The 14,181-nt window shown below is 45.9% G+C and overlaps 2 protein-coding genes across 7 annotated transcripts in view; one reads left to right on the forward strand and one right to left on the reverse strand.

Moving 5' to 3' along the window:
• Nucleotides 1–14,181, forward strand: part of LOC118096848 (disintegrin and metalloproteinase domain-containing protein 2) — a 272,336-nt gene that overhangs the window by 103,194 nt on the left and 154,961 nt on the right. The gene's annotated exons all lie outside the window — the stretch shown is intronic.
• Nucleotides 3,312–14,181, reverse strand: part of TACC1 (transforming acidic coiled-coil containing protein 1) — a 66,179-nt gene continuing 55,309 nt past the window's right edge. For all 6 annotated transcript variants that reach the window (XM_088657648.1, XM_088657647.1, XM_035138972.3 and 3 more), the window contains exons 7-13: nucleotides 12,665–12,805; nucleotides 11,080–11,156; nucleotides 10,016–10,059; nucleotides 8,709–8,869; nucleotides 7,264–7,370; nucleotides 6,390–6,510; nucleotides 3,312–5,227 (exon numbers count right to left, since the gene is read on the reverse strand). In XM_088657648.1, coding sequence (XP_088513774.1) covers nucleotides 5,159–5,227; nucleotides 6,390–6,510; nucleotides 7,264–7,370; nucleotides 8,709–8,869; nucleotides 10,016–10,059; nucleotides 11,080–11,156; nucleotides 12,665–12,805 — 720 coding nt within the window. In that variant the 3' untranslated portion in view covers nucleotides 3,312–5,158. The remainder of the gene's footprint in view (nucleotides 5,228–6,389; nucleotides 6,511–7,263; nucleotides 7,371–8,708; nucleotides 8,870–10,015; nucleotides 10,060–11,079; nucleotides 11,157–12,664; nucleotides 12,806–14,181) is intronic.

Genomic DNA, 14,181 nt, shown 5'->3' on the forward strand with positions numbered 1-14,181 from the left:
GCTCCCAGCTGGGGTGGGGAGGAGAGAGAGGTGGCTGAGTGCTCCTAGCTGGGGGGGAGGTGGATGGGTGCTCCTAGCTGGGGGGGGAGAGAGAGATGTGGATGAATGCTCCTAGCTGACTCCTAGCTGGGGGGGGGGAGAGTCGGTTGGGGATGGGTGCTCCTAGCTGGGGAGAGAGAGAGAGTGGTGGATGGGTGCTCTTCGCTGGCTTCAAGCTGGAATGGGGAGAGAGAGAGGTGGATGGGTGCTCCTAGCTGGGGGGGGAGAGGTGGATGGGTGCTCCTGTGGAGATAGAAAGAGGTGGATGAGATGGGTGCTCCTAGCTGGGGAGGAGAGAGATGGGTGGGTGCTCCTAGCTGGCTCCTAGCTGGGGCCGGAGAGGTGGATGAGTGCTCTTAGCTGACTCACAACTGGGGTGGGGGGGAGAGATGGATGGGTGCTCCTAGCTGGGGGGGGAGAGAGGTGGATGGGTACTCCTAGCTGGGCGGAGAGAGAGAGGTGGATGAGTGCTCCTAGCTGGCTCCCAGCTGGGGAGGGCAGAGAGAGAGAGGGATGGGTGCTCTTAGCTGGCTTCAAGCTGGGGTGGGGGGAAGAGAGAATCATAGAATCATAGAGTTGGAAGAGACCACAAGGGCCATCCAGTCCAACCCCCTGCCAAGCAGGAAACACCATCAAAGAGAGAGGTGGATGGGTGCTCTTAGCTAGCTCCTAGCAAGTAAGTGAAAAAAAAAACCCAGAACGCTTATTTCTCTTGTATCTATGCATTCTGACACACCAACAATGTGTTTCATTCACTTCATGTTGGCTTATTTTACATAGTGGCTTGTTTCTTGAGTGAACATGCATATCTGTTCAAGAAAAAGCAAGTAAGTGAAATAAACCCCTAGAACGGTTATTTGTCTTCTATCTATGCATTCTGACACACCGGTGGGAAGGTAAACGCGTTTCCATGCACTGCTCTGGTTCGCCAGTCATGCTGGCCACATGACTGTACGCCGGCTCCCTTGGCCAATAATGCGAGATGAGCACCGTAACCCCAGAGTCGGTCACGACTGGACCTAATGGGTCAGGGGTCCCTTTACCTTTACTTTACTCACCAGTATGGAGTGCTGTCACCTTTTTTTTCTTTTGCTGGCATGTATGATACTTTTATCAAGAGATGAGCACTGGCACCTCATTTGTTAACCAAAAAAACACTGCTTCCAGCTAACCATTTCATTGCTCTTTATTACGGTACTGTATATTCTTTCAATAAAACCTTTACCTTTTGGAAACCCTTGGACTTGTCTCCATTGCTCCCAGAGTGCCTTAGAAGGGGCACTCCTTCGCCCAGACTTAACCACCCACCCCCACCCCCGTTACACATGCTCAGCTCCTCTGTCTTTTGGTTGGTGTGTGAATAGGACCAAGCTCCAACACATGGACACCAGGCTTTCCTCTAGAGCAGTGCTTCCCAAACTTGGGTCTCCAGCTGTTTTTGGACTACAACTTCCATCAACCCTAGCTAGTAAGACCAGTGCTCAGGGGTGATGGGAACTGTAGTCCAAAACCAGCTGGAGACCCAAGTTTGGGAAACGCTGCTCTAGTGGGAGAGCAAAGGTGCCACATTGAGTCAAACCCTGACACACCCACCCCAGCAGCATCTGTGTTCCGGAAAGGATTATTCCAGGAGGGGAGGACCCAGGGCCCTTTAGGTCATTTTATTATTTGTATTTGTATACCACCCCAGTGCTTTTTTTTCTATATACAGTATATATAAAATCTCTTATTTTGACTGAAGAAAACCACCTTTTTATAGTTCAAATCAGGGAAAATATATACAGTAAATGGAAAAAAGTACAAAGACTCACAAATTGTTTAGGGCTATGCATCCCCAGAAAAAAAAGCACTGTACCATCCTATATCCACAGGTCTCAGATCCACAGGTTCACAGCAGTCAGCCAATGTGATGCCCACCAGATGTTGTTGGAGTTCAGCATGGCCAGGATGGGATTTAGACTCCAACACTATCTGGAGTGCCACATTACAAGTTCCCCATCCCTGGCTCATTCCCTCAGCACCGAGAAGTAGTGCACAGTTGTGTGAGGAAAAATGTGTCCTGAGCAAGAGGTTTAGGTTTAAAAATCCCCCTTCACCGAGAGCTCCTGGAGGGCAATAGGCATCTCCTAGCAGCTCCCAGGATTCATTGGGGGAGGTCATGGCTGTTTAGAGCTGCAGCACAGGGCTTTAATGTATGGTGTGAACGCAGTCTCATTGGCTGCCCAGTTTGGCCTTGTCTCATGGGCATACCCAGCGAGGGGGGGCAACTGCCCCCCCGAAGGAAAAAAATATTAAATGGTTATAAAGTGATGAAATGAAACAAAATTAGGTAGGGCGATGGTGAATAATCAGTTGTTTACCACACTGAAATGGCGCAAAACCCCGAGAAGTATCTAGAGCCACCTAGCGACTGGTAGAGGAATCTATGTCAGCCAACCATTGGGATTCAAGGGTGGGAGAGGTCTCTAGCAGGCTCTAGCAGAAAAAAGAGGGAATCTTCTAGAAGGGTCTAGTGAGTTCCGCATCACTAAACTGAGCCGCCCGCCGCTAAACTGAGCTGCCCGCTATTAGTTTACCTTCTTATTTACATTTAGAAGACATCGAGGCTGCCTAAATGGATATAAGAAACTGGTTCCAAAAAGATAAGTTAAGTAATTTCTGTAGAAAATTAAATTTTGAAGGGTAAAGACCTGGCTCAGAAGTACAATGGGAGAGGACAGACTGACTGGGTTGTGTTTGATGAGCGTCCATCGGAAATTCTTCAAGGAAAATCAGGACTGGATTGAAACGAAAGTTTTGAACAAGTTTTCTTCAAACTCAAGAAAAATGATATTAGTGTAAGACATGTAACTAGAATAAAAATTAATTTTCCCCCAAGCAAATAATTGTAATAACTACTGTAATAAAGCACTGCTATAATTATATATAATTTTCTTAAAATTATGGTTTCATTCTCCTTTTCCGTGCTGAAATGTCACAACCTGAACGACCATGGCTTGCCCCCCCCCCTAGTTTTGATCCTGGGTACGCCCCTGCCTTGTCTCACTGGAAAGTCACAAGAGGGTAGAAGCAAAACAGACCTCCTTCCTTCTCTCTCTCTCTCTCTCTCTCTCTCTCTCTCTCTCTCTCTCTCTCTCTCTCTCTCTCTTTCTCTCTCTCTCTCTCTCTCTCTCTCTCTCTCTCTCTCTCTCTCTCACACACACACACACACACACACATGCCCCACACCGAAAATAAAGCACAGTAATAAAAGGAAAACAAATACTCCCAACTTGGAAACACTTTATTTTTATTCAGGCAATGGGACATGGAAAAAAATATATTAGTAATCATTATTATAATCTCATTCGCGTGAGTACAACTCTTACAAATATTTACCTGACATAGAAAAGGGAAATTATCATACATCTCAAATGTGTGATGGTAGCAAGTCACACCCACTGCACAAAGCAGCCCCAGCCGCAGGGCATCCTGGCCCAGGGGCTAGAGACCCTTTGGGATGGTACAAGGGAACCAAAGTAACTGTCAGGTTAATATATATATCTTGGGGACTTTGTGGCAGCAATTGTACGGTGGCAGACAGCAATAACTGGGTTTATAGGCAGGCTCCTTTGTGCAAAGGGCTGTTTAGCTTTCACAGCAGAGAGAGAAAGGCATGCTGGGAACCAGAGACTAGCAAATTGCTTCTGTTCTGTTCTGTTAAACCAAATCAACTGGACGATTTAACTAGTCATCAGCCAGATATAAGAGAATCATCCAGTCTGGATTTTTCTGATGCAAGGCTGCCCCGGGCAGTCCAATATGGAAGCACAGATTCCAAAATACACCACCAGAACCTTCCCCTCCACCCAGATTTTGTTTTCAGGACACAGGTTGCCTGCATTACATTGACCATTTGGGAGAGAATCATACACTTCTTACAGTATGGGAACAGGCTGCACCTGCCACTACCAGAACTAAGTTGCAGAAGCCATTACAAGGTCGATGAGCAACCAAAAAATAAAAGCAACCTGGGACAGTGGAGCATGGAGCAACCCAGTGCCAAAACTCTTCCTGCTAGTGAGCACAACTGCATTAAAAACTGCCCCTGTCTGCTGCATAGTTTGCCTTCCATTCTTTCACCCAGTTTCCAAAGAGATGGCAGGAGCATCTAGAATCCCATTAACAGGGAAGAGATTATATATTCATATTCTACAATGTCTAGGAGCTGTTACCCACTTGGGAGGTCCTGCATTCAAGGTGCATTCTGGGAAATGTGCACTCTCTCTGTCTCTGGGAGGGAACACTGTCCTCCTGCCACAGCATTAAAGTGCACTAACTGAAAAGAGAAATTCCAGCAGAGTAGCCTATGTTGGTCTGTGCCTGAACACACACAAGAGCCTTAAGAAAATGTATCATGGCACAAACCTTCTAGTCTACAAGACCTTATAAAGTCTTTAAGGTGCCTTGAAGGACTGCCTTTTTCATTGCCAATCATGGCTCACAAAGACTTGCTCTTGCACAATCCAGTAGACCCTAATTTGAATTCTAGATGTGATCCACCCTCAGCCTGTGTCATGCAACAGCTGTATTCAAACTAGCCTCGTTGCACATCCCCTCCGATGCAGCTTTCTTCATACCTCACTTGTGCCTTCCGCATGCTCACTGCAACCGCATATGGCAAAGCACCTGTTTAGGTAAACGGCCCCTCCTCCTGGCCACTCCCATCGGCAGGTATTCACAGCAATGTCCCTTTTCATCAGGCACCAGCTCTCAAGGCAGCAAATGCAGCATCTTGTGTGGGCTGGAGCCCCACCTAGTTGCAGAGCAGAGTGGCAAATAAAATATGTATATACTGCATATGCCTCACCAATTGCAGCTGGGCTACAAAAAGTGGACAGCGGAAGTGAAGCCAAGGAGGAGACCTGGATTGGTGTGTAATGTTGGAAATGAATACATACGGTAATAGGGCCTCTTGCAGGTAAAGACTGCTTGATACAGAAGGCAAGTGCATGTGCTTTCCCCTCTCCTACAGCAGGGGGAAGATTAGTTCTGGAAAATAAGGCAGGGTGCTCACTTGAAGATGCAAATAGACGACAGGAAGTAGCAGAGCATGGTTGCTCTGGATGAGAGAGAGGGGTCAGTCAGCCTTTCCTAGCTTGGCAATCAGCTCATCGCAGATCTTGGTCAGTTCTTCAATTTCCTGGTTCTGAAAAACACACAAAATGTCAGAAGTGAACAGCTGCTAATGACACATTCTTAAATCTCCTTTCTTGTTGCCATCATTGGATGCAAGAGAATGCAGAGGGCTTGGGCTGGCGAATGGGATAATGGGATAAGCCAGAGCTTTCCAAACTGTGTGTTGCGACACATTCGCATGTTGCCTACAGTGTGTAGGCGTTTCACGTGAATGCTATTCCTCCTGGGACTGGAAAGGGGTTAGTGCTAGAAAAACTGAATTATTGTATCGTGAAATGATGCATGTCTAAAAAGTATGTCACCAACATGAAAAGTTTGGAAAGCTCTGGTATAAGCAGTGGCCACAGTCCAGGGATGGGGAGCCTGCAATCAAGCACACCTGCTGGCGGACTCCACACAGGATCCCAATCCCTGCTGTAGAGCATTTCCATTAAAAAAACAACACAGACTTGCAAAAGTTGAAACCTGCAAAATCCAATAAGGCAACGGTAGTGTAATGGAGTCTCCTTTAAATGCTTGTGCAATCTTATTTTCATAGTTTCAACTAGGTCACCTTTCTGTGCCCTGGGCCACATTTGGAAACCTAAAAAATTGTTGTGAGCATCAAAAAATGCCCCCCAAACAGGCAAAACATCCACACACACCCCAAACCAAATCAAACACTGACAGAAGAAGTCGGTAAGCACACCATCCTCCAGAACAAGAAGTCCCCCCAAACTCAGTATTTGAAAAAGAAACCCAGGAAGGGCTTTTGCAGGCACCAAGGTGGGTGTCAAGTTAGGGACCATAGCAATAGGGTCTTGGTATTGAGGAAATCAACCAACATAACCAAGTTAACCCAAACAGATTCAGGAGTACTATTTGGAACACAGATGACTGTATATCATCGTCAGGATTGTACCACCCTTCAGTATATAAGGCTCCCACAACACTGAAGAAAATATTAAAATACAGGACAAATGAAGCACAATAGAAATATTGTAAAAACACAATAAATGAATGAGGCCGTTGAACAATTAAGAAAAATAAAAAATAGCAATATCACAAGATCAGGAGAATACTGAAAGCTCAATGTACTGTTCATGTTAAAGGAATTTCAAGCAGCATGTGGTGGATTCAGACAATTTGCTCCTTTCTTTGCAGCAGGAAAAAGATGAGAGAGTCTCCATCACCTTTTGCTGGAGGGCCCTCTCCAGAGACTCCACCTTCATTTGTTCCTTTCGGAGCCCAGCATGAAGAGCTGCACTCTCCGCTTTGGCCTTGTTGCGCACCTGAGCAATTTCTTCATTGGCTCTGCATTGAAGGGGGAAGACAGCAAGAGAAACAGAGATGCAAATAAGGTTGATCTTCTGGATGGCCCTTGAGAGTGACAGGATTGTGCTCAGCTAGGCTGTTATAAAAATGTCCTTAGCAGAGAAAACTGACTCTCAGTTTGCGGGTGAAGGCTCTCAACTGCAGGATTTGCTGTCCGCAATATAGCAGCCCACTGTTGATATTATGCATGATGCGCTGCAATCCTTTGGCAGTGGAGGTTGGTCCATCGCAGCAAACAGGTAGCTCTGCCCACAAACCTTGCTCTGCCCTCAGACGGCTGCCCTGCCTGCCTTCTGAGCCTCCTCTGCCTTAAGTCTCAGTGTTTCCCTGTGTAGAACCCAGCATGGAGGAGGATGGGGACAAAACTAAAATTAACTAGCTCTGCTTGTTGCTGGCTCTGGCTGCACCAGCTGTTGTTCACTCTGCTTCCACCTTATCACCCCCCCCCAAAGGGGATCAGCCACCACTGATCCTTCAACTGCTTATCACCATCATTATTCTTGAAACTTGAGCTTGTACTTGTATATTCTGTTGCAGGCAAAGACGCTTTTGCTCCCCCATCCCCCCCAATCAAGACACCATGAGAACCTTCCTCTGGCCTCACTTGATTCCCCTTCTCCTCCTCCTCCAGCACACCCACAGGGAGGAATCTGGAAGCTTTCACCCCCACTTTCTGTTAACCACAGTTCAGTGTTGCCATTCTCTCTTTCCTGAAAGCCGAAAATTCCTTACTTGTCCAACTTCTCCTCAGCATGGATTTTCAAGGCCTGGTACCGCTGCTCTTCTTGCTTGACCCGATTGAGATAATCCTGAGCACATTTCTTCAATGCGTCCTCGTTCTAGAAAACAAAAGTTGGGGGAAGATGCAAAAGGTTTAGCAAACAAAAGATGCAAGTGTGCCAACTAGCAGAGCATCAAGATGGAGAAGCTAGCAAAGTTCTCCAGAGCTGAACTTGGGGAAAGTACTTCAAAGGCTTCTTAAAGTCCATAGGGAAATAGCATTCAAGCGTCACAAGCCTCTAAATTCTTCTCCAGCGTGGACTGAAATCTGACCTGGAGCAAAATTGTTGGCTTCCTGATACTGCCCCATTGGGGAAAATCTGAATTGCCTGATGCCATGTGATGTCAGGAAACAGACTGGCCCCCACCTATCAGTCAAAAGGGCTGCCAGTTCTGGATCCAGCCTTTCAATGGCGATTATACATTCATCAAAATGAATGCACCCATTTGGATAATAAATATTAAAGAATACACCTTCATAAACTAGGTGTTTTAAAAAAAGATGAGAGAATTTGCAAGAGGCTTAATCCCTAAACCCTTGACTAATACAGGGGAATAAATGCAATAATATATGAGAGGGATTATTTCCTCTGCTAAAATACAGCAATTGTGCAGTTGATTGTCAGCTGCTGGCGGTGATCGGACAGATAACTGGTGGCTCTGGTGAAGCGTGCGATTGGCAGTGGCGGACAGGTGGGTGAGTGATTGTTGGCAACCTCCCCCCAAAAACCTAAACAACTGTGCCTCCCCCCTCCAAAAGCTTATCAACTCTGGGCAATCTCCCACCATTTCCTTAATTTGGAGCCCCCCAAAATAGGGGTAGTCTTATACACAGGGGCGTATTATACACGAAAAAATATGGTAATATAATTTAATTTCACTTGCTAAGTAAAATGTGTGTAAAACTGCCCAGAAATAATTAAAAATGCTTACCAAGTACTTGCAGTTTTACTATATATTATTATTGTTAATAATAATAAGGCATTCCTGACATTCTCAGAAGGTCAAATTAAAATTATTTGGTTTTCTTTGGTTTTCCGAAAGCAGATCATGTGCTTCTTCCTCAGACATAGATTTACTGAATATTGTCCAATCACAAAAAGAATAGCAGATTTGAATCACACCCCAAAACATATTTTTAAGACCCCCTCACTGAAAAAAGTGCAAAAATTCAATTTCACCCGGAAAAAAGATAACCCTCCTGCATCAGGGTACCTGTGGCCCTTCAGAAATTGCTGCATTCAAACTCCCATCAGCCCAGCCAGCAGGGCCAATGGTTAGGGGTCCAGGAACTTCTGGAGCCCACAGGTCCCCAACCTCTGGCCTACAGCAGACAAGGCAGGGATTCTGAGCTACAGGTAAGAAGGAGAAAAGGCCTTTTTATGCAGAGAAAGGACCTTCTTAAAGCCTTCCAGGACCCCCTTCAGGTTCTCATATCTCCTGAACAGGTCGGAAAGGGACCGCTCCACAGAATTCAGGTCAGACAGAGCCTGCTCCTTCTCCATCGTCAGTTGCTGAAGACTCTTCTGGGATGCCATGTTCGTTCTCTGTTCATCCTCTGTGGATTCAAATGAAAAGGAGACCATTAAGCCTGCCTGGAAAGTATTGGCTCCTAAGTAGCAGTTAGGAGTTCCTTCTTCCCCAGCTGTGATTCCTATCGGAGAAGACAGTGCTAAACGGCAGGGCAGGAGGGCAGCTTGGCACGTGTTCAAGAGCTCTGCCAAAGGTTTAGTTCATCCTTCACTGGACCTGGCAGCCTCAGGAGGTTTGGGATGACAACTCCCATTAGCGACTGAAGGTTGGGCCAAGGCTGAACTAAATGGAGACGGGTTGGTGTCAAAACCTCTGAAGAGCACCAGGTTGGGGAAGGCTAACTTAATTCCAAATTCAGGTGGGTAGACGTGTTGGTCTGACATAGTCGGGAATAAAAAAAAGCCCAGTAGCACCTTATAGACCAACTAAGTTTGTTCTGGTATAAGCTTTCGTGTGCATGCACACTTCAGATACTAATTCCAAATGGAGAAGTATCCTAACCTTGATATCTGCTATTTCCCACCAGTTAGCCAATATTTTTTAAAAGGAGTGCTCTTGTGCTCTGTTCTGCCTCTGCGGAGCCAGGGAACCAGGCAGAGGGCGTTCTTGGTGGTGGCGCTCACCCTGTGGAACGCCCTCCCACCAGATGTCAAACAAATAAACAACCCCACAACTTTCCGAAGACCTCCGAAGGCAGCCTTGTATCCAGAAGTTTTTAATGTTTGATGTTTGCTGTGTTTTTATTATGCTGGAAGCCGCCCTGAGTGGCTGGGGCAACCCAGTCAGATGGGAGGGGTACAAATAAAAAAAATCTTATTATGGGCATCTGGTTGGCCACTGTGAGAACAGGGTGCTGGACTAGATAGGCCTTGGACCTAATCTATCTGGCTCTTATCATGTTTGCAGCATTTACACGGAGACTTGACCATAACTGCTTCTCCAAGTGCTGACCAGACTCCAAGCTACCACTTGAAAAGTTGGCCCGTCATGTCGCAGACACAGAGACCAAACACGCTGCACTGAAACTGCTTTTGTGAACAGCCCTGAGATCTACGGGTATAGACAGGGCAGTATACAAAGATAGGCCTCCTGCCCATTTATGGCCTGTAGAGGGTGAGGCACTGGGCTGGTTAGCTTTCTTGTCCCTTCTGCCCACAAAGCCATGGCTTACCTATCATCTGGGCGATGGTCTTCTCGTATTCAGCCACAATCTTCCTAGACAGAAAAGTCAGGAAACAGCACACAAGAATCAGAATTGCTCACTTCTTGCTTCAGTGAACCAGCTCCACCCACTCATCCTAGTGCCGGATGCCTTTTACATTATTTCATCCTTATGCAAGACAGACAGACAGCCATCACTCAAGTTTCTCTTCTGCAGGCATCTTAAGATGCATGCAAACTTGAGAATGGTTACATGCACATCCATTTCACTGCATAGATCTGTATGGCTTCCATAACTCTTTCAAAAAATGTAGGTAAATAAAACTGACACATTTTTTTGTTTAACATCCAAACAAACAAACAAACGTGTACAAATTTATTCCACTTCTATCCTGTTCCTTCTCCTAATATGGTGCACACAAAGGTCCTGCTCTTTTATCTTCACAACCACCTTGTAAGGTAGGCAGGTTGTATTGAGAGGGACAAGATGATGATCACCCAGGAAGTCTTGTGGCTGAGTGGAGATTGACTTGGGGTCTTCCCTGCCCAGGTCAAATTCCTAGGCCAGGGATGGCCTTTTTTCAGTTGGGGGCTACACTTGCCCTTGGCCAACCCTCCAGAGGCTGCATGCCAATGGGCAAGGGCGGACAAAAGTGGATGTTGCCTTTCTACACACTTAAGAGAGCATGTCACCGTACTCTTTTGGATGCCTGCGAAAAACATTTTTGTTTAGACAAGCCTACCCAAATATAGATAAATGTTAGCATGTGTTCCAATATGTTTTTATTTTATCAATTTTTTAAATGTTTTAAATACTTATTCTTAACTGATTCTACCAGTAATTTTATTGCTTTATTATTTTGAATAATACAGTTTTCAGGGTATTTTGTTTGTTTGTTTTTACAATCAATTGGTATATAAATTTTATGAAATAAAAAATTATACCCACCCACATGTACATCAGCTGAGGTAGGGGGCTATCACTCTCCTTGCTCATCAAATGATTAATCCAACTACAGGAGAGGGGGCAATTTACGTCCCCACCAGGGCCCTGGGCTGGATGGAGAGAGTTACCTCATTTCCAGAACCTCCTGCCGGCTTCCTTCATATTTCCACTTCCAATCGTTTGCTTCAATCTCTTTGGAGATGATCTACAAAACATGGGAACAAAGAACAGCCTTTAGCTTTCCATTTGAGAGCCCTCCTAAGTGTAAAAAGTAATGTGTGAAGCCACTACGAGGCATTTTGAAAAATACCTAATGGGATAGACTCAGAGCAGAAGGCACATATCGGGAGTGGTCAGGTGCAAATGTAAAAACTCTGCCTGCCACTTTTAAATTGACATGGCACCCCTTTCTGTGGGCAAGAAGTGTCCCTTCATCCCCACGTGTCTAGTAGCTTGCATGTAAACGCCACCCACCTCAGACTGGGAGGACCCCCCTGGCAGGCGTAGACCCCAGCGCTTCTGAGGCACTAGCGGACTTTGGACAAGGCGACCTTCTGCTTTCACAGGCTCAGGCTCAGGCCCAGGCTGTGGTTCTCTCAATTCCAGAGGGCAGAACAGTGAGTCTGAGAAAGAGCTAGAGCAGTCTCCTGGCATTTATTGCCAGCCCTGGCCAGTTGATACTGCCTGCCAGTCAGAGGAGCTGATGTCCTTGTCTGCGTTTGAAGAGGCTGCAAAGCCTGAGTGCTCTGTAGCTCACAGGCTTAGACCTCGGATCAGAAGATTCCTGGTTGAAAACCCTGATCCCTTGCACGCCATACAATGAGGTGGGCAAGCTTTTCTCTTAGGGTAGTCCTCAGCCTTTGCAGACCTGGAACGCAGCTTCAACCCAAACATACATTTGGGGACCCATTTCTGAATTTGCATAGTGGCAGCGCTGCTCTGGTGACTCTCCCTTGGTCATGCTGTGATGTCCTGGCAGTGGGTGCTGACCCAACAGTTTGAAGGCCAGTGCCTCAGGGGCAGTCTGTGGGGGCTGTGGTGGGGGCAGGACATTCTCTTTCTGCCTTTTCTTTCTCATTCCCTCTTCCTCCCAGGAGTGACAGGAGAGGGACTGATCACTCACAGAAGCCTTTGGCTATTAGGCCTGAGGCTGCAGGTTGCCCATCCCTGCTTTTTAAAAACAGATGGCTCTATAGACCATTTCTACCTCAACATTTTGTAACTGATTTTAAAAGTAATTTATCATTCTTAGTGACAAAGCACTGTTCTCAAACATAACCCCACTGGAATTGCAATGACAGAGATCATTCTGTGTGCAACTTAAGGGTTAATCCTGTAAGTGTTAAAGTCAGCTAGACAAGAGGGGAGGGGGGTGTTGCTCAGCAACCAGTCGGAATGGTATGATCTTCACCCAATTGGCTGTGTCCTTTCCTGTCTATGTTTAGTTGAATTTCTCCCTGCTATGTACAAGGCCTGAAATAAGAATGACAACACCTCTCCCCTCAAATTTACAGTTTTCTGTTCAGTTTCCTCAGTAAATTGTTATCAGGATTTATTTTCCCTCCGAACACTGTCTTCATTATTTAAGTGACTTAAATTAACATACCCAAAACACACACTCCAAAAACACAGAGCAACAGCGATCCTTACATTGTTGACATCCTGATGGGGGTCACACACCCACCCCACCCCACCCAAGGGTGCAGCTCTTACCTCCTCTCTGATCAGAGTCAGAACTGCCATCTTATCAGATTCACTGAGGCAAATTGCATCTAGGGGGCTTTCAGCACTCCCTGGCGTGTCCTGGGGTGCAGTTCCCGAGGCCTTTTCCCCAGAGGATAGTTCAGAAGTTCCCTGTGGAAAGAAGGGCGGCGTCAAGACAAAAACCAGCCATCCCTTTCGAACTGTAAAGTTTTTCCTGAACTTGTTCCCCTGATTCCAGTGGTCCAAACAAGAGTTCCAAGGAGATGGGAACATGTTACTCAGGGCAACTTTGGATACAACCCAAAACTTATAAACCACCTTCCACATACATATTTCAAGGCAATGGAAAAAGATATAATAAAAACAAGTATAAAAAAGTTTAAAAGGACACAAAAAATAGAATACAATTTAAAACACAAACATAACATTGAGACCACAGCAGAGATCCCTAGCCATCCACTTGGGAAAGGTTGTTGGAACAAAAATGTCTTCAATTGTTTCTGGAAAATGATGATGGGGGGGGGGGGAAATCTGTGGTTCTTTGAAGTCTAAAATCCTGTGGAAAGTCTGAGGAGGAGGGGAAAATGTCCAAGAAGGGGGAAGGGCTGTGGCCAGGCAAACTGGTCCCAGCCTCTAACACACACATGTTTTGAAAGCTCTATAAACTATCCTGTTTGGATCTTGAGTCTTCCATGGATATATCACCATAACCATAAAGACAGAGGAAAAAAGAAGCAGCAAAGGTGGTCAGGGCAGCACCAAGGGGCTGATACATCAACCATACAGGGCTGTATCTAACTCTACAATTCTGAGTCTAAAATGAGGTTCAATCCCTGTATGAGGAAACTGCCTATTCCTGCATTGCAGGGGGCTGGACTAGATGATCCTCAGAGTTACTTCCAACTCTACAATTCTACAAGTCTGTGGTCTTGGACTTTGCCTCAGGCAGAAAAATGTCACAAGCTGGCCCTGCTGTTTGGGACTACATAAACTCCCCATCTCTAAAATAGGTTTGAGGTATAATTAATACCCCCCCCCTGAGATGTATTACTATCTCATGCAACTTCTTTTGGTGCTTCCAGGGTAATTTCTGAAGCTGCTCTTTCACATTTCACACCTAACTTTTGTGTAGTTTGCTCTCCACTCCACCCCAAAGTCCTGCACAAAAGCAGCTGTCAACAAAATTAGCCAGGTGTGTGTACATTGCAAAATGTGTGCAACTGTATTCACTTGCATAATTCAACCTGTTACCTGAGGTGAGCTCCTCTGAACTCAATGTAACTTACATCCAAGTAAGCACAGAATCATAGAACCATAGAGTTGGAAGGGATCCCAAGGGTCATCTAGTCCAACCCCCTGCAATGCAGGAATCTCAGCTAAAGCATCCATGGCAGACTGCAATGTACAGTATATGATTACAGTGGTACCTTGGTTCTCAAATGTAATCCGTTCCAGAAGTCTGTTTGACTTCAGGAACATTTGAAAACCAAGGTGCCGCTTCTGATTGGCGCAGGCACCTTGGAAAC

The sequence above is a fragment of the Zootoca vivipara genome, chromosome 14 (genome assembly GCF_965207765.1).
Source record: "Zootoca vivipara chromosome 14, rZooViv2.hap1.1, whole genome shotgun sequence".
NCBI classification, from domain to species: Eukaryota; Metazoa; Chordata; class Lepidosauria; order Squamata; family Lacertidae; genus Zootoca; species Zootoca vivipara.